The following is a 26561-nucleotide window of genomic DNA, read 5'->3' as shown; positions in this document are numbered from 1 at the left end:
ATGTCACACGGAAAGGAGCATTTTCACAACCCCTCTGCCACCTCCACAGTAGGTCGCAAGGAGACCATAGGCATTGCTTCATCTATGGCTACTTTTTCAAGGTAGTAAATCATTGCATGTACAATCGTCTATATCTATAGTCCATTGCATGCCGGATTTATACATTACATGCAACGCGTGCTACCTACCGGAGAGCAGTTGCTGTCATAGCTGCATCCGAGATGAATGAACTAACCCTGCTGGGAGTTACCACACCCATAGCATGAAACCCATAAGTAACATGGGAATACTCAGATTCAACCCGTTCTCCACAGGCTAACCTTTTCTTATTGATTCGTACTACCCAAGCTTAGCCACGTGCATTCGGTGCAGCGATGTGGTCGGTGCGGTCCGCAAGCTCGTGTTTCGCTTCTTGGCCTGCCCTGTTCCTAGAGCAGTTACGTCATGATAGAGACCCCTATCCATGCAGGACCTCTTCCTGCAACTGTCGAGAGAACCCGCAAGACGGGCCCAAGCATCTCAACATTCTGCTGCAACCCCGGCTGGACCTTCCAGAGCCAACCTTTCGATAAATCTGGTCGCCCTTTCCCCGCTTCCGTTTTCTGTGCTTGCACCGCCGGTCCCGAGCAATTGTACTCCTCTCCGACTCCCCACCCGCTTGTCGTCAACCGCAATGTCTGCGACTTCCAGGAAGCAGCAATCTCTGCTTGTTGGCACTGCACTTCTCACGCTGGGAAATGCCATCGCAATCCCCGGACCCACTCCAGTCCCAGCAAAAGTCGAAGCGCGAGCGCCTCTCATCACCCCCCCAGTTCGCTATATGCAGGACCGAAGAGATGTTGTCGACGGCATACTGAGTGGCGCAAACAATGTACTCCATTCTTTGGGTAGCGTGCTTGGGACAGATCTGCCAAGCTACGTAATGAGCGGTATTCCAAATTATTTCCAGGACTTGCCCACGGGCACCCAGGTTCTGTCGAGGCTAGGGATTGACGATAGCGACTTGGCCGCGAAGCCCACTGAAGTGCTCAACATCCCCCCATACGCGAATTGGACAGACCAAGGATGGAACGTCAGATTTCACGGGAACGTGTACAAACAGCCGGATATTGATCAGAACAAAGTGGATGATCTAGCGAACATATTCCTGATTGATACCGACATCAAAAGTTTGCCGCCCGACCAGCAGGCGCAAGCCAGAAATTTGACGAGGTCCATTTTCATCGTGCAGCAGGGTAATCAGAATGTGTCAATGCACCTTGAGCCTGCGCCGATGCAAGGCTCTTCCGGAGAACCAGGCGGCGGCAATTCCATAGAACCGCCTGGAGGGTCCCAGGATCTGACCCTTCCATATCTCACGACCGACCAAGGGGATTTTGACGTCTTCGTTCCAATAAAAAATGTCTCTGGGGGCGGGCTGTTGGCGGGGAATGAAACCAACAATGTTCAACGTCTCAACGTCTACGCCAATGGCACACTCACAGGCAATGCGACCGCATTTCTTGTGCCACCAAATGGACTCACGTTCATCTCCGATATCGATGACATCCTTCGTGTCACCAAGATCTACGATCCGAAAGAGGGACTACTGAATTCTTTCGCTCGTCCCTTCACCCCTTGGATGAACATGCCTGACATCTACGCGAACTGGAGTCGCACCTTGCCCAACGATACCCACTTCCACTACCTAACTACGACCCCAGAGCAGGCTACAAGGCTCTACATGGATTTCATATACAAGACTTATCCTGGCGGGTCCTTTGATACTGTAAGTCCGCACTCACTATCCCCAGCAGACCTAACACATTTTAGCGACCACTCAATTTCTCAGACGTCTCCGCGACCCTCTCCATCCGTGGATACCTACTCACCAAGATATTCCAAACTTTCCCGCGTCGCAAATTCATCCTAGTCGCCGACACGTCCAACTCGGACATCATGACCCATTACCCGCAGCTTGCCCACGACTATCCCAACCAGGTCCAGTGCATCTTTATCCGCAACACCTCTGCCACGGACGAGTCCAACAAGTTCCCGTACAACACGAAGGGGTTTAAGGGTTTGCCGCAGCAAAAGTACATGTTCTTCAAGGTACCAGATGACCTCCGGGGGTTGGACATTGTCAACGGGAATTGTTGGAACCAGACAATCAAGCAAAACGTCACTTTTGGTCTTCAGGACGAGGTCCTGGGGATCCGTGGTGAGGGGACGAACGTGAAAGGGAGCGCGCTGCTGAGCCTTTTCGTTGCGTTTGCTGTGGCTGTGATGACTGTGTGGTGATGACTGCTAGTTGTTTACGAGCAATTGGCGCAAGTGCGGTTCTGTTCCTTTTTGGTGTGGACTTGTTTGGTTTGAGATGCTTCTGCGTCCAAGCAACTTAACCGGGTATACCTACAGGTAGCCATTTCCTCCTCCCTTGCACTACAACTTCTATCTCTAGAACAACTAGATACTCTGTCTGGTTCATGCTAAGGGCTCCCTCAAAATAGCCAAGGAACTTTGTGGTTATTAAGCTTTCGTCCGTACTGATTGACACTGATGCTGCTGGTTGTGAATCCCTTCAAGGTTAATGTAGAATCCTGCTCCCTGAGGTGGAGGCATGGAGCTCGAAGCCCGGCATGAGTTCATAGGCGCAGTCCGGACATAACAAGTCGGCAAATGGAGGGCACTACAGTTGTTAACAGATCTGTTACACGCAGATCTGGTTAGTCCTGCCTGCGCCCATCTCTCTCAGCGAAGCACTCATAGTCCCAGCTGTCGGATAAGTCCAAAATCACACGATACCCTTAACAAGCCCGTCAGCGGAGTGAAGTTGTCGCCAGTCTCCAGAAGACTTTGGTGAACATCTGGCCGGAGGGGCGGATCTGCGGGCCTTCAAACCTCAGAAGGTTCAAGGTGTCCGGGTGGCTTATGCACGACAGTGAGACCTGCGTTTACGCACCGATGGCGAGTAGCTACAAGCTGCCGAGCGAGCTTACACCGCAATGGGGCCATTGGTGCATCCGCGTGATGTTGATCGCAGAGGACGAACATTAGCTTCGACCCCCTATTAACTTGTGCGATTAAAATGCTTCCTGTTTCTCATTCGTCTCTAACCAGTGGCCGGTCATTGTAACAGCACACGAGATTCGGCTGTTCCAAGCCAGGACAAGTATAAGGTGAAGCGTACGACCCGTGGCGCAGGTTAGCAACGATACAAGGCCTTGAACACTCCTCTTTGGCCACGAAGCCTGCTGATGGCGTTTGAGACAGCGTAAGACTTTGATGCTCCGATGCTCCGGCCCGGACTGGTGGTATACCGAGGTCCTGCTGCGCGTCACCCTTCTTTATACAAGCTCTTCGCGATGTGGAACAATCCAATCGGTGAAATGGCCAAACTGTGCCGGTCTGGTAGACCCAGCCCAGTTCCACGTGGATCATATGCATGCTAAGGATGGCGAGATGTCCCCGCCTGGTTAGCATCTATACGGGGAAGACCACGGGGCGGGATCGTCCGGGCCGTATTTGCTTAGACTTGCACTAGGACGTTTTGGGACGTTGTGGCACCAATAGATGGCTCTCGAGTCAGCTGCGATATCACTGATCGCTCCAGCTTGCACTTGAGTGCGCGCAGCAGAGGACCGCCCCTTGGGAGCAACCTTTTTGCTTTCGTTTGGATCAAGCATTCAAGCGTGGGGCTGGATACGTCTTCCAATAGTCCGCTTTGCTTGCGCCGCCATCCAGGTAGCCGGGGAATGCCATGCGTGCAGTACGTCGGCAGAACATTTTCTACCATCCAGGTGTATCGATACCTTTTTGCTGCCACAAGATATTAATATCCATCCATGACCGAATTCAGAGCTCGAGGCACCTGCCTATGCGAGCCGCAGGGACTCTTGGCCATGGCCAACGCGTTCCAGGATTGTGGTTCGGGAAGGCCTGCTCCCGTCTAGCACGCGTACGTGCATGATTGTGCATTTGCCCATCGGACATTGCAATCGCTAGCGGCACTGCAGATACAAGGGACGGAATATCACCAGTTTGTACTGGTCCAAGGTACTAGTAGGGAGAGAGGTTACTCAAAAGATACACGTCATGGCATACGCAAGGGTGGGAGTGTCTTGCAGACGTGCTTCGACATAAAGGTACTTCACTCCTAGTGTGAACCGAGAGATCATAGCTCACAGGCATGGGCGGTACTCGATTCCCTCTATCGGCGCCTACTATTCCCGGAACCGGCGTCGAAAGCATCCGTAACGATACGACACTCCATGACACCACCCGCATCATGATTCCCTGTCCAGTTGGCCTACCCTGTAGCGGTTGGATAGCTCTATGTTTAGTACTCGATTGCTGCCGCTCCGTCAACCAGGTCCGTAAGCGAAGCCACTGCGTTCGCTTCCAGATAATGCACTGGAAAAACCTCCGATCCGGTACCTACATGCTACCATTCCCTGGTCAGCATGGCTCGTATGAAGGGCTAAGACGATACCGAACTCCGCTGTCTCCCATTAGAAAATATTGGGCTTGGTTATGTGACCCGTACAAACATTTCTTAGCGGCTGAAATAGCACTTGCAAGGCGTACTGTGGCTTGAAGTCACGCTCACTCATCCCAAGGGTGAGAAAAAGTGCCAGTGGATCAGATTTTGCGTGACAGTAGCCACGGTTACCTTTCCAATGCTATACTTCCACTGAGAGCCCGAGAACTGTATGGTGGCGTCGACGAATGGCTGCCGGGAAATCTGAGAGGGGATGCCGCCGTCTTGAAGTGACCTTGCTTTTCACTTATTCTTTAGGTCAGTTCATGTAAAGATTGTTTGGAAGAGTTCGGAGAGAACCCTATCAGGTGCAGGGTCGTATGAGTTTGCAAACTTGCTAATAGTTCGGGCTCTCCCATGTCAAGTCTCAGGCGGTCCCTTCTCTGCACATTTTGATGACCTTCACGCGCACTTCTGAGGAAAATTGACGGTGCAGATTCTTTTGGTCAGCCGCATTCGATACTCTTATCCGACCACTACTGCAAGCCTCCCCACTGGCGCGGCCCTCGACGACTGCGCCTTGAACTCCTTTCCCAACTCCTTGACTGTCCACAGCTTGACTAGGTCTTCACCGACCTCGTGTCCGTAGCCGACGACGAAACCGAAGGACACTAGGTAGGCTGACTCCCTGTATGGCGTTCCCTCGTGAGAGTCTAGAGGGAGATGCGTAGCCGCGATAGCGATGGAGAGAAAACAGCCTCTGCTGGGCTTATGACTATCCGGATGGATATAAAAGGGGCCATGCTCTTCGACGTCGATCTTCAGACCGCGACCGCCGGGATCTCCTTTCCATCGTCTTTCTTCCCTTCTTTTCTTGTTCATATTTACCTTTCTGGCTGTGGGCGACGACCCCAACATGAAGTCCCTTCTTGCCGTTGGGCTTGTCCTCGTGGGAATTTCCACGTCTCTCGTTGATGGAGCAGCTCTTCGTGCAGAGCGCCTAGCCCTTCCTGTTACTGAGGTTGAGCGAAGCGCCGAGCCGGATGTCGTTGATCTTGAGCAACGCCAAACTTGCGTCCATGGGCCTACCAACCGTGGCTGCTGGACTGGGGGTTTCAGCATCAACACTGATCAGTACACATCCTGGCCTAACACCGGCAGGACTGTCGTTGTGAGTACAATAAATGCTATGGTAGATCTTTTCTGAGACCGAGCAGTATGACTTGAGCATTCGTAACACTACTTGCAACCCTGATGGCCACGGTGCACGGGTATGCATGCTCATCAACGGGAAATATCCCGGTCCTCTCATTACTGCCAACTGGGGTATGTCTTTGGAGAACAGCACGCTGAATTGCTCTAACTCGCTGGTAGGTGATACCATTCGTGTGACTGTTCGAAACTTTCTGCAGCACAACGGAACGTCGATTCATTGGCACGGCTTCCGCCAGCTCAACTCTGTCTCTCAAGATGGCGCTAACGGCGTCACGGAATGTATGTATTCACCGGCGTCAGATGCGCGACCTAGCTAACCGTTACCAGGTGCCCTTGCTCCTGGTGATTCTAAGACATACCAATTCCGGGCCACGGAATATGGAACTAGCTGGTATCACTCTCATTTCAGCAACCAGTACGGCGACGGTGTAGTCGGGCTCATCCAAATCAACGGACCTGCCACTGCCAATTATGTAAGTGATGCCAAACGCGCATAATGATCCTGAACTAGTGGTTCGGAATTAGTGTTCAATGACTTCAGCTAACTTAACGTCTCGAAAAGGACATCGATCTCGGCCCTTACGCGATTACAGACTGGTACTATATCACATCATTCCAGGCTGCTGCTCGCGCATTCAATGGTGGTTTGGGTGGTGCTCCACCAACCGGCGACAATATCTTGATCAACGGAACGAACAAGAATGCCAATGGTGGTGGAAACTACAACCGCGTCACGCTTACTCCTGGCAAAAAGCATCGCCTCCGAATTGTGAACACTGCTGTCGACGCCACTTTCCGCGTCTCCCTTGATGGTCATCCTTTCCAGGTCATTGCGCACGACTTCGTCCCCCTTGTGCCGTACACGACCAATTACCTTCAGGTCGGCATCGGTTCGTAAACCCCGAGCTTTTACTTCCATCTACATATACTCATTCCCTTTAGGTCAGCGGTACGATGTCATCATCACAGCCGATAAGGGCTCCGGTAATTTCTGGTTCCGCGCGGATGCGGATGGTAACTGCCAGAGCGTAAACAACGGTACGGGTCGATCCATCTTCACCTATCAGGGCACAGTTGTCGCAGACCCGACCACTGCTGCGGCTCCCAATCCCCCTACTGGCTGTCTGAACAACCCTGTCGCGACACCCAAGACCGTGAAGAACGTTCCTAGCACGCAGTTCGCTACCCAAGCCCAAAATCTACCCGTCAGTTTTGGGCCTGTCAATTCCAACGGCCAGAACTTGGTGCTTTGGACAATCAACGGCACTTCCATGATCATTGATCCCGGAAAGCCCACCCTCAAGTACGTTGCGGAGAACAACAACAGCTTCCCCGCGTCATACAACGTTGTCTCCGTCTCTCCCACCGCTACCGTAAGTGTTCTCTTTTGCCGTAGATTCAACCACCACTAAGTACTTTTTCTCAGTGGACCTTCTGGGTCATCCAGCAAGCCGCGGGGGCTCCACCCATTGCGCACCCCATCCATCTTCACGGCCATGATATGTACATTCTCGGCACCGGCACCGGGACTTTCTCTGCCAACGCCAACCTCGCACAGCTGCAGTTCAACAACCCGCCCCGCCGTGACGTCGCCTTCCTTCCTGGAGGTGGTTGGCTCGTTATTGCCTACCCAACCGACAACCCGGGTGCCTGGCTCATGCACTGCCACATTGCGTTCCACGTTTCCATGGGTTTGAGCGTGCAGTTCCTTGAGCGCAAGTCCCAAATCCCCCTCCCGCCTATCAATTCTGAGTGGTACAACACGTGCCGCAATTGGAACAACTATCAAGCGAACCGTCCCGTCTACCCCCAGGATGATTCTGGTCTGAAGAAGAGGTGGCCCCCTGCCGTTGAAGATTACGCCAGTAGACTCCTATAAAGGGCGACATGGACCTCACGGTGGATATTGAGGCATTACGCCCTTACCAAGATTGTTGTTCGTACTGTTGCTGCTGTCGCTGTTGTTGCAGCTTGGCGAGGAGGGAAAGGGGGACTTCATCGTTGCCGATGTGGACCCGCAGGAGACCTTTTCTCGTATATGCTTTGTCTTTTGTTTGTTCGTTTCGTCACTCGTTTGTTTGGCTTCTTTTCCTATTTCTTTCCTTCGTCCTCTTCCCATGATCTCTCCTGCGTCTCGTCGCTCGCTAAGTCTCGCTGGTTCTGATTTTTTCACTTCAGTTGTATATACTTCTCGTCCGTTCCAGGATCGATGCAAAGTTCCTTTAGGCCAAACTTCAATCTCGTCCTGGACCGTTAAGATATACTACATGTATATACAAAACGCCAATACCTTAGCCCCAGTCTTGATTAAGCGGTTTCTTCACCACGTTCCACGGCTGTAACAACTGGAATGTTTGGAAACGACGGATGTGTGAACGTACTCTCATCCTGGATAAAACAAGACCCGGGAAGCGCATGGAAATTCTCGGTGAATTCTACAATTACAATGCCCTCCTCTGCTTGTAACCGCAAATAGATTGTGGGGCCAACCAGTCGGCCAAGGCCTGAGCACCGCTGTCTTGCACTTGGTATAACTCAATCCACCACACATTAACGCCTACTGTAAGCTGGAATCCCTACACATGCGCGTGTCGTCAGCGGGTGGCTTACATCCTACGTATCTGCCCACCAATCACCTCCCTCCCCACTATTTTGCCGGAAGTCGATACTGAAGCGACAGTCTGTGGTCAAGAGGTCTTGTCTGCGGGGCATTCACTTCTTTGGGTCGCGAATGCGGGAGCAAGCCCTGAAAATTGCGAGTGTGTCCATGTAGGCTCGTCAATCAGTACTCGAATAGGGGAAATCTACCTGTGGAGTGGGTTCGTACACGCAGGAATGTTATGTGAGTCCCACGACCAGATTGTGATGAATCGCCTGTGCCGTATGCAGTGTGCTGACGACTGGCCCCGCAGACTGCGTTCCCAGGGTTTATACGGGCCTTCCGTCACTAAGGGTTGAACTGTACGCCGTACATTTGACCGAGAAGGAAGTCAGCGACGAGGCCTGGGTTTGCGGGGCCGACCGCGTGAGGTATAAGACGTCCGGCTTCCTGGACCCTGTAGAGGGTAGCGCAGGTAATTCGGGATTTTTGAAATCAAAGACTCATCGCAATGGCGACAACGGCCACGGAATCATCGCCTGTGAAGGAGTACAATGGAGGAGGAACGGCGGCGGCGCCAACCAAAACAACAGACGGTATTGAACAAGACAATTCGCTGAAGCATACCACAACCAATATTTCGCTCTCGCCGGAATTGTTCGAGAAGGTCTGGTTCAAACTCAGCGTACCTAACTACGGGGCTTGGGGTTGCTGATGGCATACTGCAGCTTTACCTTGCCCCAAAGGTTCCACATGCCGTTGAACATGCTACACAATATGCCAATGCCACGCCTCTTGGATTCCTAGGGTGAGTACCGGAACACTTGGAAAAGTGCTGTTGTCGGCATGCAAGAGTACTGATACCCGGTTAGATTCGTCATCTCAACATTCACCTTTAGCATGGTTTTGATGGGCTGGTAAGTGGCCGCACGGTGCCTTTGCGGCATATCATGACCACTGACCGTTGAATTGGTAGGGGTGGGGCCAGCGGTTTACCAGCTGTTGCGTAAGTCGCGCCCAACTCGATGTTTCACTGGACTGATGATGCGTGTCCACAGTGGAATATTTTTCTTCACCGGCCCCGTACTCCTCTTCCTAAGCACCGTGTTCCTATGGATTCAGTCCCAATTCTTCCCGATGATGGTTTGCGGCATGTTCTGCGTCTTCTGGCTGTCCTTCGGCCTCCTCCAGCTCCCTACCCTCGGTCTCGCGGACGCTTATCCTAACGGCGGTGCCGCGTCCAAGGAGATGAACGCCGTTATTGCACTGTATTTACTCGTCTGGGGTTTCGCGTTGTTTACGTTCTGGCTGTTTACCATCAGGATCAACGCTGTCTTTGCGGGGATTTTCCTCTTCGTGACGGTGGGTGCATGGGTTCTTAGCGGAGCTTACTGGAAGGTTAGTCGGGGTGACATTAAAGCTGCTGAGAAGTTGCAAAAGGTAGGCTCTCTGTGCACGTGGTATCATGATGCAGGTGCTTGAGACTGTTTCGAACTGACGCTATCTAGGGTGGAGGTGCGCTGCTGTTCGTTGTGGGTGTGCTCGGCTGGTAAGTGGCTGTGGTTGCTGGCATTGGCGGTTTCCAGAATTGACGAGGTTGCAGGTATATGATATTCGTCATGATGGCAGCCGAAATGCGATGGACGGTGAATCTGCCCGTGGTCGATTTGAGCCACTACTGGCGCAGGACGGATGTTGAGCTTGCAGCAATGGAGAATGAAAAGATGGATTGATTCTTTGGGTGAACCATTGTTGATGATGTATCACAGGGAAAGAGTACGCACGGTGGCATTGCAACGTAGTCAGCTGTGATCTCTATTCTGTTTGTAAACTCTTAACTCTTATACAAGTAATAGCAGAAAGCAGAGGTTTAGCTAATTAAGTAGGAGTAACATCATATAACCCGCTCCACATGTACGTATACGCCACAGACCCCGACAGAAAACCTGATGCTTGTTTCATCATACACCTCTCGTGAACTCTGCTGCAACTGGTCACTGAATTGTGCTACCGCAGAATCTTGGCCGGGTGACTCGATGCTTGGTCTCACACTATTCAAAGTAATACACAGAAAGATTACGAACAGCGACCCGAAGGAATAAAAATAAGCTCGATAAAAATACCTAATATGTACCAAGAGCAATGAGCAAACCCCGAACGAAATCACCCTAGGTCCGTGTATATGTCAGCGAATCATAACTTCAACAAGCACTGAGCTGAGCAATCAAACCCAACGAATCCTTATAGATAGACTCTATGCCTCCACACCCACCACCTCCGTCGTCGTAGCGGTTATCCCGGCGCTCTTCACATTCGTCACCTCAGCCGGCGCCGGAGAGATTTCGAAACCCTTCCAGCCTGCCATCTTCGCACGGCATTCAGCCTCGTAGTTGTCGATTCCCGCGATATACGTCATATTCTCAGCGACTTTGCCGGGGATATTGGAGCCGTTCCACCAGCTGGGGGTGTAGGGGAGAAGGGTGTGTCTGCAACTTGTTAGGTCCCGTCTGATTGTAAAGAGCAGAACATACTGCACCACAGCGTTCATAGCGGACTTCCACTCCTCCTCTGCTTCAGGCCTGGCCTCGATTGTTTTGGCGCCTTGAGCACGCAGTGTAGCGATGGTGTCGCAGATGAAATCCGCTTGCGCTTCGATGATGGTGGGGCCATTGGAGAAAGCCGTTGGAGCTATCCACAGGGTCAGTATCGAATGCTAGGATACTTTCGAAGATGAGATACTCGTACCCTGCGACGTATATACCATGAACGCATTCGGAAACCCAGCCACGGTCATACCGAGATACGTTCTCACACCGTTAGCCCAAACATCCTTGATGTCCACACCGTCCTTATTCTTCAACCCCATCTGTGTCAAGCTACCAGTAAACGAGTCGAAACCTGTGGCCAACACCACAACGTCGAATTCCCGTTCACTGTCTTCGCCACCGAGCGTAATACCCTTCTCAGTGAAAGTTTCCAGAGGATTGGCGTTCAGATCAACGATAGATACGTTGTCCCTGTCCAAGACGTCGTAGTAATCGTGCTCTAGAGGGCTTCGTCTGGTGCCAAAGTAGTACGGCGCGTCGTCCGGGGCCATCATGCGGGCTTTCTCTTTGTTAGTGAAGCGGGCGCGGACTTTCCTGAAGGCGTTGTTAAAAAAGATGATCAATGATGGCTTTCCAAATAGCGGAAACGCCCAGTGATACGGAGGGTTTGAGGACATACTGTTTCCAGAAATCATAAACGACCTTGTTCGCCTCGGGCTCCAATGCAATATTCTTGTAGTTCCTCACCGCAAAGTGGTACCCTCCAACATTCCACATCTCCTCTAGAAACGCCTCCCTCTCTTCGGCCGACACATCCTCCACACGGACATCTGTGCGAGGAGTAGGATAGCCAACGGCAGACTTCCTGCCTGCAGCGAAAAGAGTGGGGTAATAAGCACGGAGTTGATTCTGCTCTTCCTTGGACCAGGCCCGCTGGCCCATGGGGAGGCAGTAAGATGGCCGCCTCATGAACATTGTCAGGTGCTCTGCCTCTTTGCCTAGTTCCTGTACGAGCTGGACGGACGTCGCACCGGCGCCTATAATTGCGACACGCTTCCCCTTGACGGAGGTATCTTCAGGCCAGGCACCGGAATGGTGCAAAATCCCCCTGTAGGAGGCCAGGCCGGGGAAGTCAGGCTTGTATGTGCGGTGAAGGAGACCCGAAGCAAGGATGAGAAACTGAGCGCGGGCCTGTTTGCCATTCTCCGTCCTGACGTGCCATTGTGCAGTGGCTGCGTCAAATTCCGCGGAGCACACTCTGCTGTTGAAGGAGACGTCTTTGCGGAGGCCGAGCACCTTGTCACAATGGGCCATGTATTGCCGGAGCTCGCGGTGGTCGGGGTAGCGCGAAGAAAAGTTCCAGGTCTTGTAGACTTCGGGGATGTTGAGTTGGTAGAATGGAGTCTCGCTGTCCACGCGAGCTCCAGGGTAGCGATTCCAGTACCACACGCCACCAAAATCGGACGCTGGAAGTTGTTAATAACCAGGAACAATCTTGAAGCGAGGTTGTCCACACTAGTGGTCTTATGGCTGGTTGTTGAGACGGATGTAAAGTACCGTAGCAAACCAACGAAGAAATGGAGAGAGACAGCGTTTAGATTTAATGAGAAGTAGGATACATACCACCCTCAAACACATGCACTTTCAACCCAGCTTTCCTCAACCGGTACAGGTTGGCAATGCCAGAGAAGCCGGCACCAACTACAATTACATCGTACTGCTGCGCATTCTGCCCACGGTCAACAGTGCCACTGACTTCAGTCTGCGAGACGGGCACAGCCGCCATGACGGTGATGATCTATTGAGGTTTGGGGGAGGCGAAATCCGTCAAACTCCGAATAACGACGATACAAACCAATTGTCGAACAAAGGATATCAGGGCCGACGTGTGTGCAAGACTCCAACAGAAACAACAGGCGCAACGCCCTTATGTACCCCCTCCTCTCCGGTTCCCATAGCTCCGGTAGTAAGCAGCACACGACAAGTGTCAAGGCCTTCACATCTGTGGCCCCAAACACGCCCATGGCGATCTTGTCATCGCATCACATAGTCCGGTGTGTACAAAGGCGAGTACATGTAAGCCTATTTCTCCTCCGCCGGAACCATGGTCCATTTATCCTGGGCCGTACGGCCTTCCTCTAAACCACAACAAGGCCAATCATTTCCCGCTTACGGACAGAACAGGTTAAAAAGACTGAACAAGTAACCAATGGCGGGATAGGAGAAAGGGGCCCTCTGGTGCCCTTGCCTGGATAAATTTGTAGGAGGGGTGGAGTAATCCAGAACTGGCAAAGCGGGGTTGTCGAATTGAACACCGAGGCCTGGTGGGCAACCAGGACCTGTTACGTGGTCCATAGACGCATATCCGTGAGCGATGAATCGTTGTGCACGATGTGGCAAACAATGGGGAGTTTAGGAAGTATTATAGGTGCGCACAGCTGTGGTGGAAGTGTGCAGTGGGTGGGTGGGACAGGGTCACAACGGGAGCTATCATCACATCAATAATGAGTATGGATTATGTATAAGATAAATTCCACCTAAGCGGGGCGCTGTAGATGCTGTAGAACGTAAACTTACAGTTTCACTCGCCGCAACTCGCACTGCAATCTGGAACAAGTCTATCCCATGCACATAGGCCAATGACTAAATAATGTTGAGCTAAAATCTGACAATAGATAGATCATGGGGGCCATCTCCGGCCACACCGACTAGTATTTCCCTTTGAGAGGGAAGTACTCCGTACGGAGTATATCATCTCGAAAGCCCGTCCAGGAAAGCCAAACGTTTGGCCTTGACAAGCTCAGGATCTTCGAGCTCGTGCTTGTCCTCGTCGCCATCTGCGTCGCATACTTCTTCCTTCACCCCCGCCGCGTCGCCCTCAACATCGCCTCCAGTGTCGAGATCCTCCTTCTCCTTGTTCACCAGCTGCTCCAGTTCTTCAAAATTCTCCTTCTTGGACCTTACCTGGCTCTCCATGGCAGCGGCTGGTTCATCCCCCACAGACTTCTGTTCCACCCTGTCTCTTGTGGTCTCAGTCGGGTCCTCGGGACCCTCCCTTACCTTATCATCTTCTGCAGCAACAGCCAGAGCAGGGACCTGACGAGGACTTTCGATAGGGGTAACCGGATGTGAGGCTTGGCTAGTGGGCCCTGGAGACTGCGGAGTGGAGCGAGCAGGTCGAGAAATTTGCTTCCCCAATGAGCGCACCGTAACTGCCGGAGAGTGAAGCGCTTCTGCGACCGACGGTGCCGCAGCACCGGTCGGTCGGTGCGCAGTAGGGGTTGATGAAGGCCCAGTGGGCGTAGATAAAGGTGCCGTAGTTTGGGCATGGGATGGCTGGGGTGCCTGCATCCACGGAATTGGTACGGAAGCCGCTCCACGAGCTGGAAGACTTGGAAGCGCACCGGGCACTGGACAATGCGGTCCACGGGATGTGAAAGAGGGCCATCCGCCAGCCCCTCCGCCATCAGAATGCCAGCGTGAATACTGGCCCGGGCCCCCTACTGCATAGGGAGGGAGAGGATGCACACCGCACCCCATTCCCACCCCTGATCCAAACCCCATTGCTGCTACATCACTCCCTTTCGCAGTGCTGCAGTGCGTATAAGAAGTTGTAGTTTGAAACCTCTCCTCGTGCGTAAGGCCCATTCGCTCTGACCAATTCCCTTCCACGGGTGGTTGTTGATCCCAGGTGCACTTGTGCCAATCCTCAGCGCTTCGCTTCTTGACCGCATCCATCGTGGCTTCATCATCATCCGCCACTGCACCCTTGGCTTTCAGCGCGCTGAAGAATTCCGCACGGCTCTGCTCGAGCAGCTGCTGCACCTGTGCCTCTTCCTCATTGACAGCATCGAGCTGGGAGCGCGCTAGTGCCGCCGCGAGCTCGGCTGCTTCGTCAACTGCAGCAACACGCTCGGCCTCTGCACGTGATTGCTCTAGAAGGCGTCGCAGCGCCGCTTTTTCGTCCTCCTCCGCTTGTGCGGCGGACTCGCGCAGGACGAGCTCTAGTTCCTCATCATTGTCGACGGGACTTCCCGGCCGGCGGTGGTTCATGTCGGTAGGGTGAGGGGTCGTGATGGTTTGTCTTGATTGGTAGGTATGAGTGGTTGAAGCGTGTATTCCGAGTTTGCATTCTTTGTCCTGATTGCTGGGCGGCATGGCCATCAGTGAGTGCTGAGGAAGATACTTCGCTTCAGGGGATGGGTGTAATGGGCTCTCTGTGGGTTCTTATGCCACGCCTGGCTGCCAAATTCAATAGTCGGCCTTCACAGGGACCCTCCATCTTAGCAGGCATGCCCGAGAATAACAGTAGCGACTGTGAATTCAAACGAACGGCTTCACAGCGCTATAATCTTGGCAATATTCACTCCCACTGACTGCGCTGGCGCCGGGACAGGAGAGTTGGCGGCATCTCCATCGTAATGCCTATCTGCAATGGTCAGCATACACGCCTAGCGGACGTTGATGTGGATCGTGAAGTTGAGCAACGTGTTGGAACGTCTAATGAAATGGTATTTCTGTGTTCTACAAGGTTACTGCCGCAGACAAGTCAGTCAACGTCGCGTTTGTGAGAGGTGATGGGACGTACCTAAGTACAGACCTATAGCTCCCCATCCTTCCGCAACATTTCGTTACCCCAAGGTTCGCTCGTTAGAGATGTCAACCCGCCGGCTGGCTCGCAGCTCTTTCGTCCGCTCAAAGGCCCAGGTCTCGGCACTTCGATGCCACCTTGCTCTGCTGGCTTCATGCCTGTGGCCTCCGCGGAGTGCTTGAGGGCCTTAAGAAGGTTGATGGTGCGGTCGTATGTGAGATCCTCGTAATAGTCGTCATTTATCTGCACCATGGGAGCATTTGCACAGGCGCCCAGGCACTCGACCTCGGTGAGGGTGAACAGTCCATCTTTGGTCATCTCTCCGTTTTGGATGCCCAGGAAATCCACGCAGGCTTTCCATACCGAGTCGCTATCGCACAGCATGCATGGAGTCTGTCTCACTCAGCAATTGGGGCAGCTGTTGCGCGATCGCGGGCCACCCACCGTTGTGCATACCTGGACGTGGAAGCGTCCGACCGGATCCCGGTTGTACATGGTATAGAAGGTAGCCACCTCGTACACACGCATTGGTGGCATTTCGAGTATCCGAGCCACCTCATTCATGACGCTGATGCTCGTAAAACCGTGTTGGCGTTGTCCAAGGTCCAGGAGCGGCATCACGGCGGCCTTCTTGTACTGGGGCGGGTAGCGGGTGAGGATCTCTTCGATGAGCTTCTCGTTCTGCGCGTTGAACTTGAAGGGTATCGAGGGGTTATTGACATCGGTATTACGATGCTGCACAGGTGGTGAGCTGGGCAACAATGGCTGCAAAAGGGCGAGAAGGGACGATGCTTACGACGAAGAGGGTGTCGCTCCGCCGCTGCGCTGTGGCGCTCAGGGACCGCCATTGGGTCCGCTGGAGCTGGCGCAGAGCCCTCGGTGCGCCTCTGGAGAGAAATGGGGTCAGCTTGGAGGCCATTGTGCGGGGAGAGAGTGTGGTGCCAATCAACGTGTCGGGCGGCGACGAGATGTCGATGATGAAGCTGTCGCCAGAAGTCTCGGTCGCCGCCCAATCAACGAGGCTCAAACTAAACCTTGAGTGTCACGTGATAGGACCGTCCAACCCAGCCCAACCTTGGAACACTTGCAACCCTCCTACCCAAGCAATTCACCCCTGAAGGGTCGTTGTCAATGAGACTAGAAGCCACGGCCGAGAAAAGACTGGTTTTGTGGTCAAGACATCTAATTGCATCACCATCCAGTGCGGAGTATCAGCTCAAGCATCCGTCAGGCGGAGAATATTATGGAATTTGGACGACGATTAATATATGGGTATCTAACGCTGATTGATTGAAAGAAATGCTTTGAAAACAGTCGGGGGAATTGCCATTTGTGCTGGTCAAAGACGGGAGCAAACATCTGAACCTGGTGAGATATAACGCAAGCGCGCTCAGTCTTTCGTCAGGACAAGTTGCTTTGCCGCCCCCCTCAAGACTAGAGGCGATAAGCCCGCCAGCCTGTTGAAGCGCCCAGGACGACCTCATATCGGACGCAGATGCAGATCCGTTATACAGAGGTTGTTGGTTGTTGTACAGTGTAATAATTCTGCAAAGCCGGGGTTTGGGCCGTATGGTTGTAGGGGTAATGCTGCTGAGGTGTGGGGCCCTGGTTTACTCCGTACTGCTGCTGAGGTGGTGGGCCCTGGTTTACTCCGTACTGCTGCTGAGGTGATGGACCCTGGTTCACTCCGTACTGCGGCTGCGGCCGAACAAATTGGGGTTGAGCGTGTGCGGGCTGGGCAGTATTCGTGTATGTTGGCTGATTGTAGGCTTCTTGGGCAACCCCGGGCTTGGAATCCACCGACTTGGATAGGTGGAGGATGACGATGAGGGAGAAGATCTGGAAGAAGCCTATCAGAAACGCAAAGGCCTCGTATGTTTCGACGCTCCACACGTTGAACGTGTCTCCCAAGGTCGAGCCAAGCTGGATGAGAACGAGGAGGAGCCAAAAGAACATGGAGACTCCAAGGACGATGACCCAGGCGATCAGTTTCTGCGACGAGTTAGCGGCACGAATGGCGATGCCTCTGCGATTGCGCAGAAAAGGGGAGGAATGACTAACCCCAGCGGGGCGGCCGTGAGAACGCAGTGCCAGAATGGTCACGACCGAGATGGCGGAGCCAGTCACAGACGCAAGCAGATAGAGGATATAGTAAGCCAAACTGAGCTGTTGCATCTCCGAGTTGAGCGGGTCAGAGCCCCGTCCGTCGTCCGTCGCAGTCCAGGTGTTGTAGGACGAAAGACCAATGACGGCGCAGGTGATGCAGCCAACCACGGCGAGCATGGCAGCGGAGCTGATTTTGAAGAGGAACTGTCGCCCACCCAAGGGGTCGCGAAGCGCCTTGTTCAAGCTCCAGACGACCAGGACAAGCAACAAAAACTCGGCTAGTGGGAGGAGCACTCCGGCGGTGATGGCTATGGCAAGGTAGTCGTTGATATAGTCACCGACCTGGCACTCTCGGAGACAGGTGCCGAGAATAAAAAGCCCGTAGCCGCTGTTGTCGCGGTTAATGGAAGCTTGGGAGCGAACAGCAAGGACGACTCACATGGCATAAAGGAAGAGGGCGGTGCCGTAGGTCCAACCGACCAGTTTCTTCGCATGAGGGTGGCGCTTCCTTGTTCTTGCCGCAGCCATCATTATGAAGAGGATCATGAGGAAAAAGACGATGTAGAAGACGAAGTATGCGATGGTGACGGAGTCACTGAAGCCTTCGGGGCAGCTCGAAGAGCTTCCGTATCCTCTGCTCCTCCCACCACCACCGCCTCCACGACCACCCTTTGGAGCCATTGTCGCAGCCTTTGCCGACGTCGCTGGGGAGAAGAGTTGTGTGCCGTGTTGTTTGAAGTAGAGAGCTCGCGCAGTGTGTGGCCTCGATGGTGGTCCGGGGAGGCGCAACGGCAGCAACAACGACGCAAAGCAGCCGCTGGGAGCAACTGGGCGGCGTCGCAAGGCCGTCGCACCTTTTAAAAATAAGTTTGATGGTCACTCCCTGATGGCTGTTGTCATGGCGGCCACCGGTGTGTGATCTTTTTCTGGATTGTGTTGGCCCGCCCTCGTATCGCCATGTTTGTTGTCGAATCACAGTGTGGCTTGAGATTCGACCAAGTTCAAGCGGCGTCGGACGCGGGTGCTGAATGGCTGCACAGGGGACCACAATGGGGGCGAGGCTGAGGGAAGGGAGAGCGAGCGGAGCTGAAGCCGCATTCATGCCCGAGCATGCCCGCAGAGTCCCCCATCAGCCTCAAAAGGACAGGGGGTGGAGAGGCGGGCAGGCGAATACGAGGGACTCCGTAAGGACCGGTGAACAGGAATGAAGCCTTGACAGGGGGATGGTGATGATCATATCCATTTCAAATGTCCCACGTGAAGAGTAGTACGGAGTAGTGCCAGTCGAAAAGTCGGCAAACCAACTAATGCACGGCTTCGGAGGGGACGAGAGAAAGAATGAGAGTCAGTCACCGTTATGCCGTTCTGCTGGGCGTTCTGGATAGAAAAGAATCCAAAGCAAGTCCATGACATTCATCGAATGACGAGTACTCCGTACTGTGTACAGAGAAGTCGGTATGTGCTTGTTCTCGGCGAGTTTCGGTTCTCTTTGCTAGCTAGGTACAACGAACATGGAACGCTGCTACTGTTCTGGAAATATTATTATTATTCTCTACTAACTACTGATTGAATACTAGCAACTGCCAGGTTCAGGTTCCATTGGATGAAGCCCGAGAGGAACCTTGGACCTCGGGAACCTAAGGTCGGGGTGCATGTCATGTGACCGACTGCATTGAGTGTTGTGGCTGGTAAGAAGTGGCGCCGGTGTCATCGTCAACCACCCATCGCCATCGCCATCCCTCCCATCACCACTCCGCCAGTCCCAGTCCCCCTCACTTGGCCCGACTTGTCCTCTCTCTCTCTCTCTCCATCTCGTCGTCCCACCGACGTCCCGCCTGGACGAGGCCACACATCTTGGAACGCCGCCTCTTCAGTGCTTCCTATGTCGTATTCGGCTTACCACCCGGCCATGCTTGCGGAAACTGCCTCGCGCCAACCCCCGTGAGACGTCGTCGGAGAACAACACCTAGTCCTCTCGAATGCTTCCTCTCCACGGCATTCCTTTGAGGCCACGGTACTGCTGAAACCAAGCATGGCCCCTACAGCACCCAACCCGTCTGCTCTGACAGACGGCAAATCCGCAATGGCCTACGCTCTCCATGGCCTGGCAGGTTTCCCTCGCCGAGGAAGCGAATCGTCGTGGACCACAGAGAGCCGCTCTTCCCCGTCCGAGAAAGATGTCGATGAGCCGGCGTGGCGAGGTCAGCCTGGTGGAAGCCCCCCCGCAGAACCGGTTGGGACGGATCAAAGGAGCAGTGACGTTGGCTATGGCGATCAGCCCTCCGATATGGAAGCACACGAGGCTCAGTCGAAAAGCTTCCAGGTCGTCATTCAAGACTTGGGGGAACAAGAAGGGCATACCTTCTCAGTCGATGACCCAGAGCTCCGCGAAATCATCAAAGCCGGTATTGACCGCGCCGCGGGTAAAGGATATGGGAAAGGTCGCAGCCGGTTCCGAGATCTCGTCTTTACTCGCCAGTTCACAACGTTTGATCGCCAGAACCCGCGCGGGGCTCAGTCTCCCTTCCACGGCTTCTTCACCTTGTTCTGGCTTGCCATGGCGCTGTTGCTCGTGAAGATCGCCGCCTTGAACTGGAAGAATCAAGGCTCCGTGTTCGGGAGGGCCGAGATACTCCACTTGATGATTGATCGCGATTTGTTTGTGCTTCTGGCTACGGATGGAGCAATGTGTCTCTCCACCAGTCTTGGCTTCCTTCTCCAGAAGTCTATCGCCAACGGTTACCTGACCTGGGATGGCTGGGGTTGGATCATCCAGTCAGTCTGGCAGGTACTCTTCACAGCAACCGTTATCTGGTTCAGCTTCTATCGAGAGTGGCCCTGGACCCATACTGTGTTTATTGTCCTGCATGTGTTTGTGCTTCTCATGAAGCAGCATTCATATGGCTTCACCAATGGCTACTGTATGCTTCTCCCTGTCTGTATCCAGTCTGCCCGGGCTAAATGCTTTGATAGTATCGCGAGTCTTCCGTCGCAAGAAGCTTTTACAGGAGAAGCTAGGGCAACTGGAATCGCTCGAGCCGACTAAAAGTTCCTCCCCCTTGCTCTCTCGAACCTCAGCCTCTGGGGCTGACTTGAGAAGAGTTGACACCCCAAGGCACCGTCGCCGCAGCATGGGTCCCAAATTTTCGACCGACTTCTCCAGCGAAGGCTCCGAAATCGCTCTTATGGCCAACGCCATCGAAGCCGGCTCCCCGCTGGATGCATCCCAAATCCAAGCCTTCACCCGCGTCATTGAAACCGAGATGACCATCTTGAACGAAGAACTCCGTGGCACGAGTACGTCCCCGCAGAAGGCCTACCCGCACAACCTCACGCTTTCCGATTTTGTCGACTGGGCATGTCTCCCAACTCTTGTCTACGAAGTCGAATATCCCCGCCAACCAGACATCAATTGGTATTATGTGGCCGAAAAGTCGGCCGCCACGCTTGGCGTTATCTGGATCATGATCATCGTGTCCCAAGCCTACATCTACCCCGCCGTCATGGAAGCAGTCCGCCAACGCGACGTACTCGGTGTTCCGCTCGAGACTCGCTGGAGAGAATTTCCCTGGCTCGTGTCGGATATGCTGTTCCCGCTTCTGCTGGAGCAACTCCTCGCGTGGTATGTCATTTGGGAGTGCTTGCTCAACGTGCTAGCCGAGGTGACGCGCTTTGCGGATCGTAGCTTCTACGGCGAATGGTGGAACAGCACCAGCTGGGATCAGTATGCGCGGGATTGGAATCGGCCCGTGCATCATTTCCTGCTCCGACACGTCTACCATAGCTCCATCTCGGCGCTTAGGCTGAGCAGGCTGCAGGCCACCTTCGTCACCTTCCTGCTCAGCGCCGTGGTGCACGAGCTGCTGATGTTTTGCCTCTTCAAGAAGGTGAGGGGGTACTTGTTTGCGATGCAGCTGGCGCAGTTGCCGCTGGCGGCGTTGAGTCGAACGAGGTTGCTCAAGGGGAGGGATACGCTGGGGAACGTCATCTTCTGGCTTGGCCTGTTTATTGGGCCAAGTGTGCTAACGGCGTTGTACCTGGTTGTCTAACAAGAAGCCAGGAAAGAGGCCACGCCGTGGATGGGGGAATAGCATCGGTTCTTGATCAAAATGGAATAATCAAAATCGACGTTGCCACCACCACCACCTCCTTATGTGGTTGACGGCCTAAATCTGATTGGAGCTGAGGACAGGCAATACCATCTGTGCAGCGTAGTTTTGGGCCGACAAATATAGATGGGCATCTTATTACGTCCCTTTCATAAGAGTAGCTAGTCGAAGTCAAAGGACAAGGCAACCCACCTATCGTACAACTCCTGCTCTTCTTCTCTTCATCGCCTTCCTTTGTGTTGAAGCTTACTGCATTTGCAAGTGCTTCCTTCTCGTTCTCTTTGTCTCTCCAAATAATTCTTTATCCCCGAGCAATCATGCTCTCGATTGCTTCCGCTTCCGCTTCCGCTTCTTGTCACCAGAAAACATGGCCTCTCTCTCGCGCTGCTCTTGCAAACTCTTCCACTTCATCAAGCACTGCAACCGGCTGCGCGAACCCACCCTCTGGGCTACGGCCTTCCAGTTGATGTGGCGCGACGTGTACTCTGGTAGGGGTTCCTGGCCGGCGTCCGCCCGCTCTTGCTTGGCAATTGATATCACCGTTTCAACCGCGCTCTCCAACATGTCCATTTCCTCCTCGGACCAGGTATGGGTAGCTCGTCTCTCGCCATACTGAAGGTAATTTCGCCACCGATCACGGCAGGCGGTCGGATCCCTATCGCCCATCGTCTGAGAGATGAGCTTCCAGCTGTTGGGATGCGCTTCCTGCAGTTGGGCGAGGAGCTCATCTTCCTCTTCCGTCCACCCGCCGGATCCTTTGAAGCTGTGATATTTGCGGCGGACAAAGCGCTGGATACCAGTCGTCCCACTCATTGCTTTGTTGTTCTTGCGTTCTGGCAGGGCATCGTAGACATGGGCCCAGAACCGGGTGCTCATGGCAATCTGGCGAGCTTCGACCTGGGGGTTACCTTGTTGCTGGGTGGAGCTGCGGTACGGTTTCGTGAATTGGATCAGCGCGACCAGGTCGGCAACGCTTAACCCGTGGGCTTGCTGGTACTGCCTGATTTTGCGGCGGATCAGCTCCCTTTCGTCGTCGCTGAATTCGCCTGACGGGCGAACATCATAGGGCCGATGCAGCTTGTGCCGATGTTGGAGCTCCGCTTCAGCGCCGGTCATGGCTCTGCCTTTCCTGCATGAGGCGTCGTCATTATCGTCGTCATGAGCACTAGACGTCTGCGTGGGCTCTGGAACTCGTTCATCGACTCTTTCCTCTTCTTCTTCTGGTTGAGCGGGGTTGTTACTCCTTCTCCTTCTCTTTTGCTTCCCTCCTGACTTGTCCTTTGGCGGACTGTCATCGGAAACATGGGCATCTTTGTTCCTCTTGCGCTTTCTCCGCTTAGGCGCCTGTTGGGCAACCTCGGGCTCATCGTCACGTTGCACGTGCTCTTCGGGCGACCTCGGACGTCTTTCTTCTTCCTCTCCTCCTTCTGCAGCCACAGCAGGCATTGCGGTCGACTTTTCACGTCCGGCTAAACACGACGGTGCGCGTAGGGGTTATTGACCCTCTAGTTGGGCCGTTCTGCGCCTCCCTCCCGGTGAAACCCCGTGCCCTAGTGGCGTAACTAGAACATGTCCAATTGGATTTCTTGAGATAGGTATTCTGACTTGGATTGGAAGTACAGGAGGTTGTTCAGTCGGACGTGGGAGGAAGAGACAGTATAAAGTACTTGTAGTTGCTGGGTAGGTGCTGTGCAGAGGAGTCAAGGAGGATCCGTGGATGGCGCCAAGGAAATATTGCGCTAGCCAGCTTTGGCTAGTCTCTCCCCAATTGCAAATACCGCTGCCCAGGTGCCTACCTAGCTATAGGTACCTAGGTAGTTGAGTTCCAAATCGCAGCTGATACACTTGAGCACTGGAGGGCGGAACAATACCCATTTCTGCTACAAAGGGTCTCCTGAACTCCTCGTTGACCATCCAGAAGAGATCGAAGACGAAAGATTAACCTCATTTAAAACACATCATCATGCTACACTAGAATATACAGAACTTAGACATAAAACTTCTAACCCGCCCATTCTCAGGCCCTAACTTTTCCTACACAACAAACTGCTAACACTCCCTTGGACGTTTACACGCCCGAACTGCGCTCCGAGCACCCTCAAGGAACAACCCACCAACTCACGCCAACCCATACCCAAAACCCAATCATCTGTACCATCAACGCCGCAACCGCAATCAACATGCCCGGCCCTACTCTCTCCCCCTTCCCCCAGCCTGAAGACCACGCCAACCGCTCGTCCCAAGGAAGATCCAGAGCACGGCCGCTGCGACGGTCAAGGCGATCATGACAGAAAGCGCGACCAAGAGACGGAGGATGGAAAAGGCGTGGGTAAGTTGGACGGTAAGGGTGGAGGTTCCGGTTGGCGGGGATGAGGAGGACAAGTCTTTTTCGCTCTCCACGCCCAGTAACCCTGGGTTCATGGCCGCTATCCGCCTCGCCCAGTGCACCCACGTATATCTCCCTTTCCCATCCTGCGGATGGCGCCACAGATCCCACAGCTTCTCCTCGGTGAACGGATTCGAGGCATCAATGTCAAAGCTGTTGGCCTCGTCATCATTGCCAACACCGCTTGTTCCTCCGCTGCGGACTTGGACGGCCATGAGCAAACCAGTGGAGGAAGCTGTGCTGGTTCTAGAGTTGCGCTCAGGGGTACAGGCCGCCGAGGGCGAGGCTCCGCAATTCCAGATATCCACTCGGGCAAGTTGGATATAGCTAAGCTTCCTTGCGCTGAGTGCGCGTCTGAACCAAGATCCTGCAAGGTGGCGATATGCGAGATGTAGGTGCTCAGCGAAGAATGCGTCGTCGAAATCGCACGTTGTGGTCTTTGACACCAGTTTACTCGCTCCCCGGGGATTCTTCTCTGCGCCCTTGGTTCCCTCGCCTCGCCAGGGATAGTGTGTAGCCGTGGTGGCAGTTAGGTTTCTTGGTATCTCAAGTCGCTCCAGCCGTTTTGAAATGCCGTCCTCGCACCCTCGGTGTCGTAGGCTGATGTATACCACGTGCTTGCTCGTGTCGTCGTTGCGTACGACGCCCAGCTCTTTGATGCCAATGACTCCATGCGTTGCACCCATCACTCCATCGCTCCCTCCCGCCGTCCCGGAATGTGGGATTGGGAAGAGAGGTTTGCCACCACTATTGACTCCTCCTTCACGGCCAACACCTCCTCCAATTCTCCCATTCCCACCTCGTCTGACCTTCTCACTCTGGGTCCTCCTTACTGGCCACCTTCCCCCTGCCCCTCCACTTCGTACATACCTCCCCTCATCATCTCCAAGCTCCAGTCCAAGTACCTGTTTCCCTTTAACGCTCCATTTGTCGCTCGTCGACGGCACAAGCCCAACCACCAGGCTGCCTTTGAGCTGCTGATCCGAGTAGTTCTCCTCATCTGTTCCTGTGCGCACATGGTGGTCTCCGGCGGGGCGTGCATGTCTGACCAGGCGTCCTTCTTCGCCCTCGCTCGCATCATGCAACGAATGGCGCCGCGGGCGGGTGTTGGGGCGAGGGAACTCTTTCTTCGGCGTAAGGGGGTACGGCGTGCGTACGAAGTGCGGGGGGAGATGCGGCGGGCGGTTTGCATCGTCACGGTCACTATATCCCTCTTCAACATCGGAGTATTCTTCGTTGTCACGAACATCATAGTTGTACCGAGTCGGCTCGTCACTCGCTGCTCTTCTGGAATGAGGATGATGTCGGGGTCTTGTAGGGAGAATAGGCGGGATGTGGATGTGTCGGGAAGCAGAGAGACTGCCTCCCCTTGTCAAGGGAGACAATACCTGATCGCCAGAGAACCCCAGGGTAGCCCTAGCACATTTCGTTCGTTCTGGAGAATCGGGCACGGGAGCATAGGAAGCGGTTGGGGACCATGACTCCAACGCCCGCATCGTCATTGCATGAGTCTGCAGAACTGCGTTCAAACTGTCGTTTGTGTCGCTTCGATGCCGTGTTTGGGCCGCAGGAAGTTTCTCCAGCGTTGATGATTCCGCTGAGCCTCTGAGCGAGACCGCCGAGAGGGATGGTATTGAAGTGGGGAATGAATAATTACGGTGATGGCCTTGTCCACACTGCTGGTCGGCCGCATCTCCTGCACTGACGAGCGAGTCTCTCGGTGTTCTTGACACCGAAGCAGAACCTGAACGGGAGTGCGAGCCATGGTTATGCACCAGGCGGACTCCTTCTCGACTGCCGGGTGCGAGTCGCCGAAGGCTCATCTGCCGCGCTTGTCTGGGCTTGCCATTTCCCTTGTCATTACTGTTGTTGTCCTTGCTATTTGCGGGGGCCTCAGTAGGCGGGCGACGCGTCGAAGGCCTGCCTTTGCGCTCTTCCTCTTCACTCAGGCCATCCTCTTCTTCGTCCTCCTCTGCGTCCATGTCCACATCTGCGGTAGACGACTCACCAACTCGGTGGAGTACCTGGCCTTCTCCGGATTCGCCAGATCTCCACTTCATTAGGAGCAAGCCATTTCCCGTCACCGTCTTGCGTTCTTTTGCGTCGAGATTGATGCCTAGCCCGGAATTCGCTTTGCCGGTTCCATGAACGGATATTGATGAGGCCGATGAAGAGAATTCCCAAGCATCTTCATCAGCATCCTCCATCCCACTATGAGTGTCCTTTTTCTGCTCCTTCTCGCCTTTGGTTCGGCGTCGATCTTCGCCCTCTTCCTCCTCGCCCTCACTAGAACTGCTGCTCCCCTCGAAGAAGTCGGCTCCGGGTTCGATGCCCCCATCCATACAGTCAAAAGCGCTCGCGCTCGCTCTTCCGTTGTGCATGGCCGCTGTTGAAGGTGCTGCTGCAGCGCTGGACATTTCAGGATTTTGAGATCGCGTACGCGAGACGTGTGCGTCCGGCTCGACGACGCGGGGGGAAGATGCAGGAGATGGAGAGACGGATATACGAGTGGAGGGCTCAGGTAGATTAATTTCTGTCTTCGACCAACCG

At 54.0% G+C, this 26561-nt stretch overlaps 10 protein-coding genes across 10 annotated transcripts; 4 read left to right on the top strand and 6 right to left on the bottom strand.

The window, feature by feature from the left end:
• The first annotated feature begins 467 nt into the window (after positions 1-467).
• Positions 468-2512, top strand: EI97DRAFT_434703 (uncharacterized protein). Its single transcript, XM_033798694.1, has 2 exons — positions 468-1768; positions 1813-2512. Exons 1-2 carry the CDS (start codon positions 674-676, stop codon positions 2278-2280), a joined length of 1563 nt encoding a protein of 520 aa, XP_033652340.1. The 5' UTR covers positions 468-673; the 3' UTR covers positions 2281-2512.
• Positions 2513-5375: 2863 nt separating this feature from the next.
• On the top strand, positions 5376-7926 carry EI97DRAFT_476320 (laccase precursor; the record flags this gene model as incomplete). Its single annotated transcript, XM_033801937.1, has 7 exons — positions 5376-5627; positions 5674-5785; positions 5834-5953; positions 6002-6147; positions 6237-6564; positions 6617-7053; positions 7101-7926. The coding sequence occupies 7 exons, from the start codon at positions 5376-5378 to the stop codon at positions 7551-7553; spliced, it is 1848 nt and encodes a 615-aa protein (XP_033652339.1). The 3' UTR covers positions 7554-7926.
• A 512-nt stretch (positions 7927-8438) lies between these two features.
• Positions 8439-10185, top strand: EI97DRAFT_434700 (uncharacterized protein). The gene is made up of 7 exons (XM_033798693.1): positions 8439-8940; positions 9002-9081; positions 9146-9190; positions 9250-9279; positions 9332-9713; positions 9782-9822; positions 9877-10185. The coding sequence occupies exons 1-7, from the start codon at positions 8785-8787 to the stop codon at positions 10004-10006; spliced, it is 864 nt and encodes a 287-aa protein (XP_033652338.1). The 5' UTR covers positions 8439-8784; the 3' UTR covers positions 10007-10185.
• A 342-nt stretch (positions 10186-10527) lies between these two features.
• On the bottom strand, positions 10528-12605 carry EI97DRAFT_451332 (FAD/NAD(P)-binding domain-containing protein; the record flags this gene model as incomplete). Its single annotated transcript, XM_033800338.1, has 5 exons — positions 10528-10759; positions 10805-10961; positions 11019-11413; positions 11499-12285; positions 12443-12605. The coding sequence occupies 5 exons, from the start codon at positions 12603-12605 to the stop codon at positions 10528-10530; spliced, it is 1734 nt and encodes a 577-aa protein (XP_033652337.1).
• Positions 12606-13342: 737 nt separating this feature from the next.
• Positions 13343-15424, bottom strand: EI97DRAFT_89399 (uncharacterized protein). Its single transcript, XM_033803191.1, has 2 exons — positions 15408-15424; positions 13343-15354 (listed from the first exon to the last, which is right to left on the bottom strand). The coding sequence occupies exon 2, from the start codon at positions 14981-14983 to the stop codon at positions 13571-13573; it is 1413 nt and encodes a 470-aa protein (XP_033652336.1). The 5' UTR covers positions 14984-15354; positions 15408-15424; the 3' UTR covers positions 13343-13570.
• EI97DRAFT_380644 (uncharacterized protein) lies at positions 15420-16329 on the bottom strand (the record flags this gene model as incomplete). Its single annotated transcript, XM_033795770.1, has 3 exons — positions 15420-15803; positions 15855-16145; positions 16207-16329. The coding sequence occupies 3 exons, from the start codon at positions 16327-16329 to the stop codon at positions 15420-15422; spliced, it is 798 nt and encodes a 265-aa protein (XP_033652335.1).
• Positions 16330-16625: 296 nt separating this feature from the next.
• Positions 16626-18473, bottom strand: EI97DRAFT_89215 (uncharacterized protein). The gene is made up of 3 exons (XM_033803189.1): positions 17956-18473; positions 17472-17904; positions 16626-17402 (listed from the first exon to the last, which is right to left on the bottom strand). The coding sequence occupies exons 1-3, from the start codon at positions 18195-18197 to the stop codon at positions 16917-16919; spliced, it is 1161 nt and encodes a 386-aa protein (XP_033652334.1). The 5' UTR covers positions 18198-18473; the 3' UTR covers positions 16626-16916.
• Positions 18474-19803: 1330 nt separating this feature from the next.
• On the top strand, positions 19804-21565 carry EI97DRAFT_451330 (MBOAT-domain-containing protein; the record flags this gene model as incomplete). Its single annotated transcript, XM_033800337.1, has 2 exons — positions 19804-20437; positions 20490-21565. 2 exons carry the CDS (start codon positions 19804-19806, stop codon positions 21563-21565), a joined length of 1710 nt encoding a protein of 569 aa, XP_033652333.1.
• A 187-nt stretch (positions 21566-21752) lies between these two features.
• EI97DRAFT_89301 (uncharacterized protein) lies at positions 21753-23521 on the bottom strand. Its single transcript, XM_033803190.1, has one exon. The coding sequence runs from the start codon at positions 23069-23071 to the stop codon at positions 21941-21943; it is 1131 nt and encodes a 376-aa protein (XP_033652332.1). The 5' UTR covers positions 23072-23521; the 3' UTR covers positions 21753-21940.
• Positions 23522-23815: 294 nt separating this feature from the next.
• Positions 23816-26428, bottom strand: EI97DRAFT_459763 (uncharacterized protein; the record flags this gene model as incomplete). The annotated part of the gene is made up of 1 exon (XM_033801038.1): positions 23816-26428. One exon carries the CDS (start codon positions 26426-26428, stop codon positions 23816-23818), a length of 2613 nt encoding a protein of 870 aa, XP_033652331.1.
• Positions 26429-26561: the final 133 nt, after the last annotated feature.

Source organism: Westerdykella ornata, assembly GCF_010094085.1.
Source record: "Westerdykella ornata strain CBS 379.55 unplaced genomic scaffold EI97scaffold_17, whole genome shotgun sequence".
NCBI classification, from domain to species: domain Eukaryota; kingdom Fungi; phylum Ascomycota; class Dothideomycetes; order Pleosporales; family Sporormiaceae; genus Westerdykella; species Westerdykella ornata.
The sequence above is the reverse complement of the archived record's forward strand: the minus strand, read 5'-3'. Positions and strand labels throughout refer to the sequence as shown.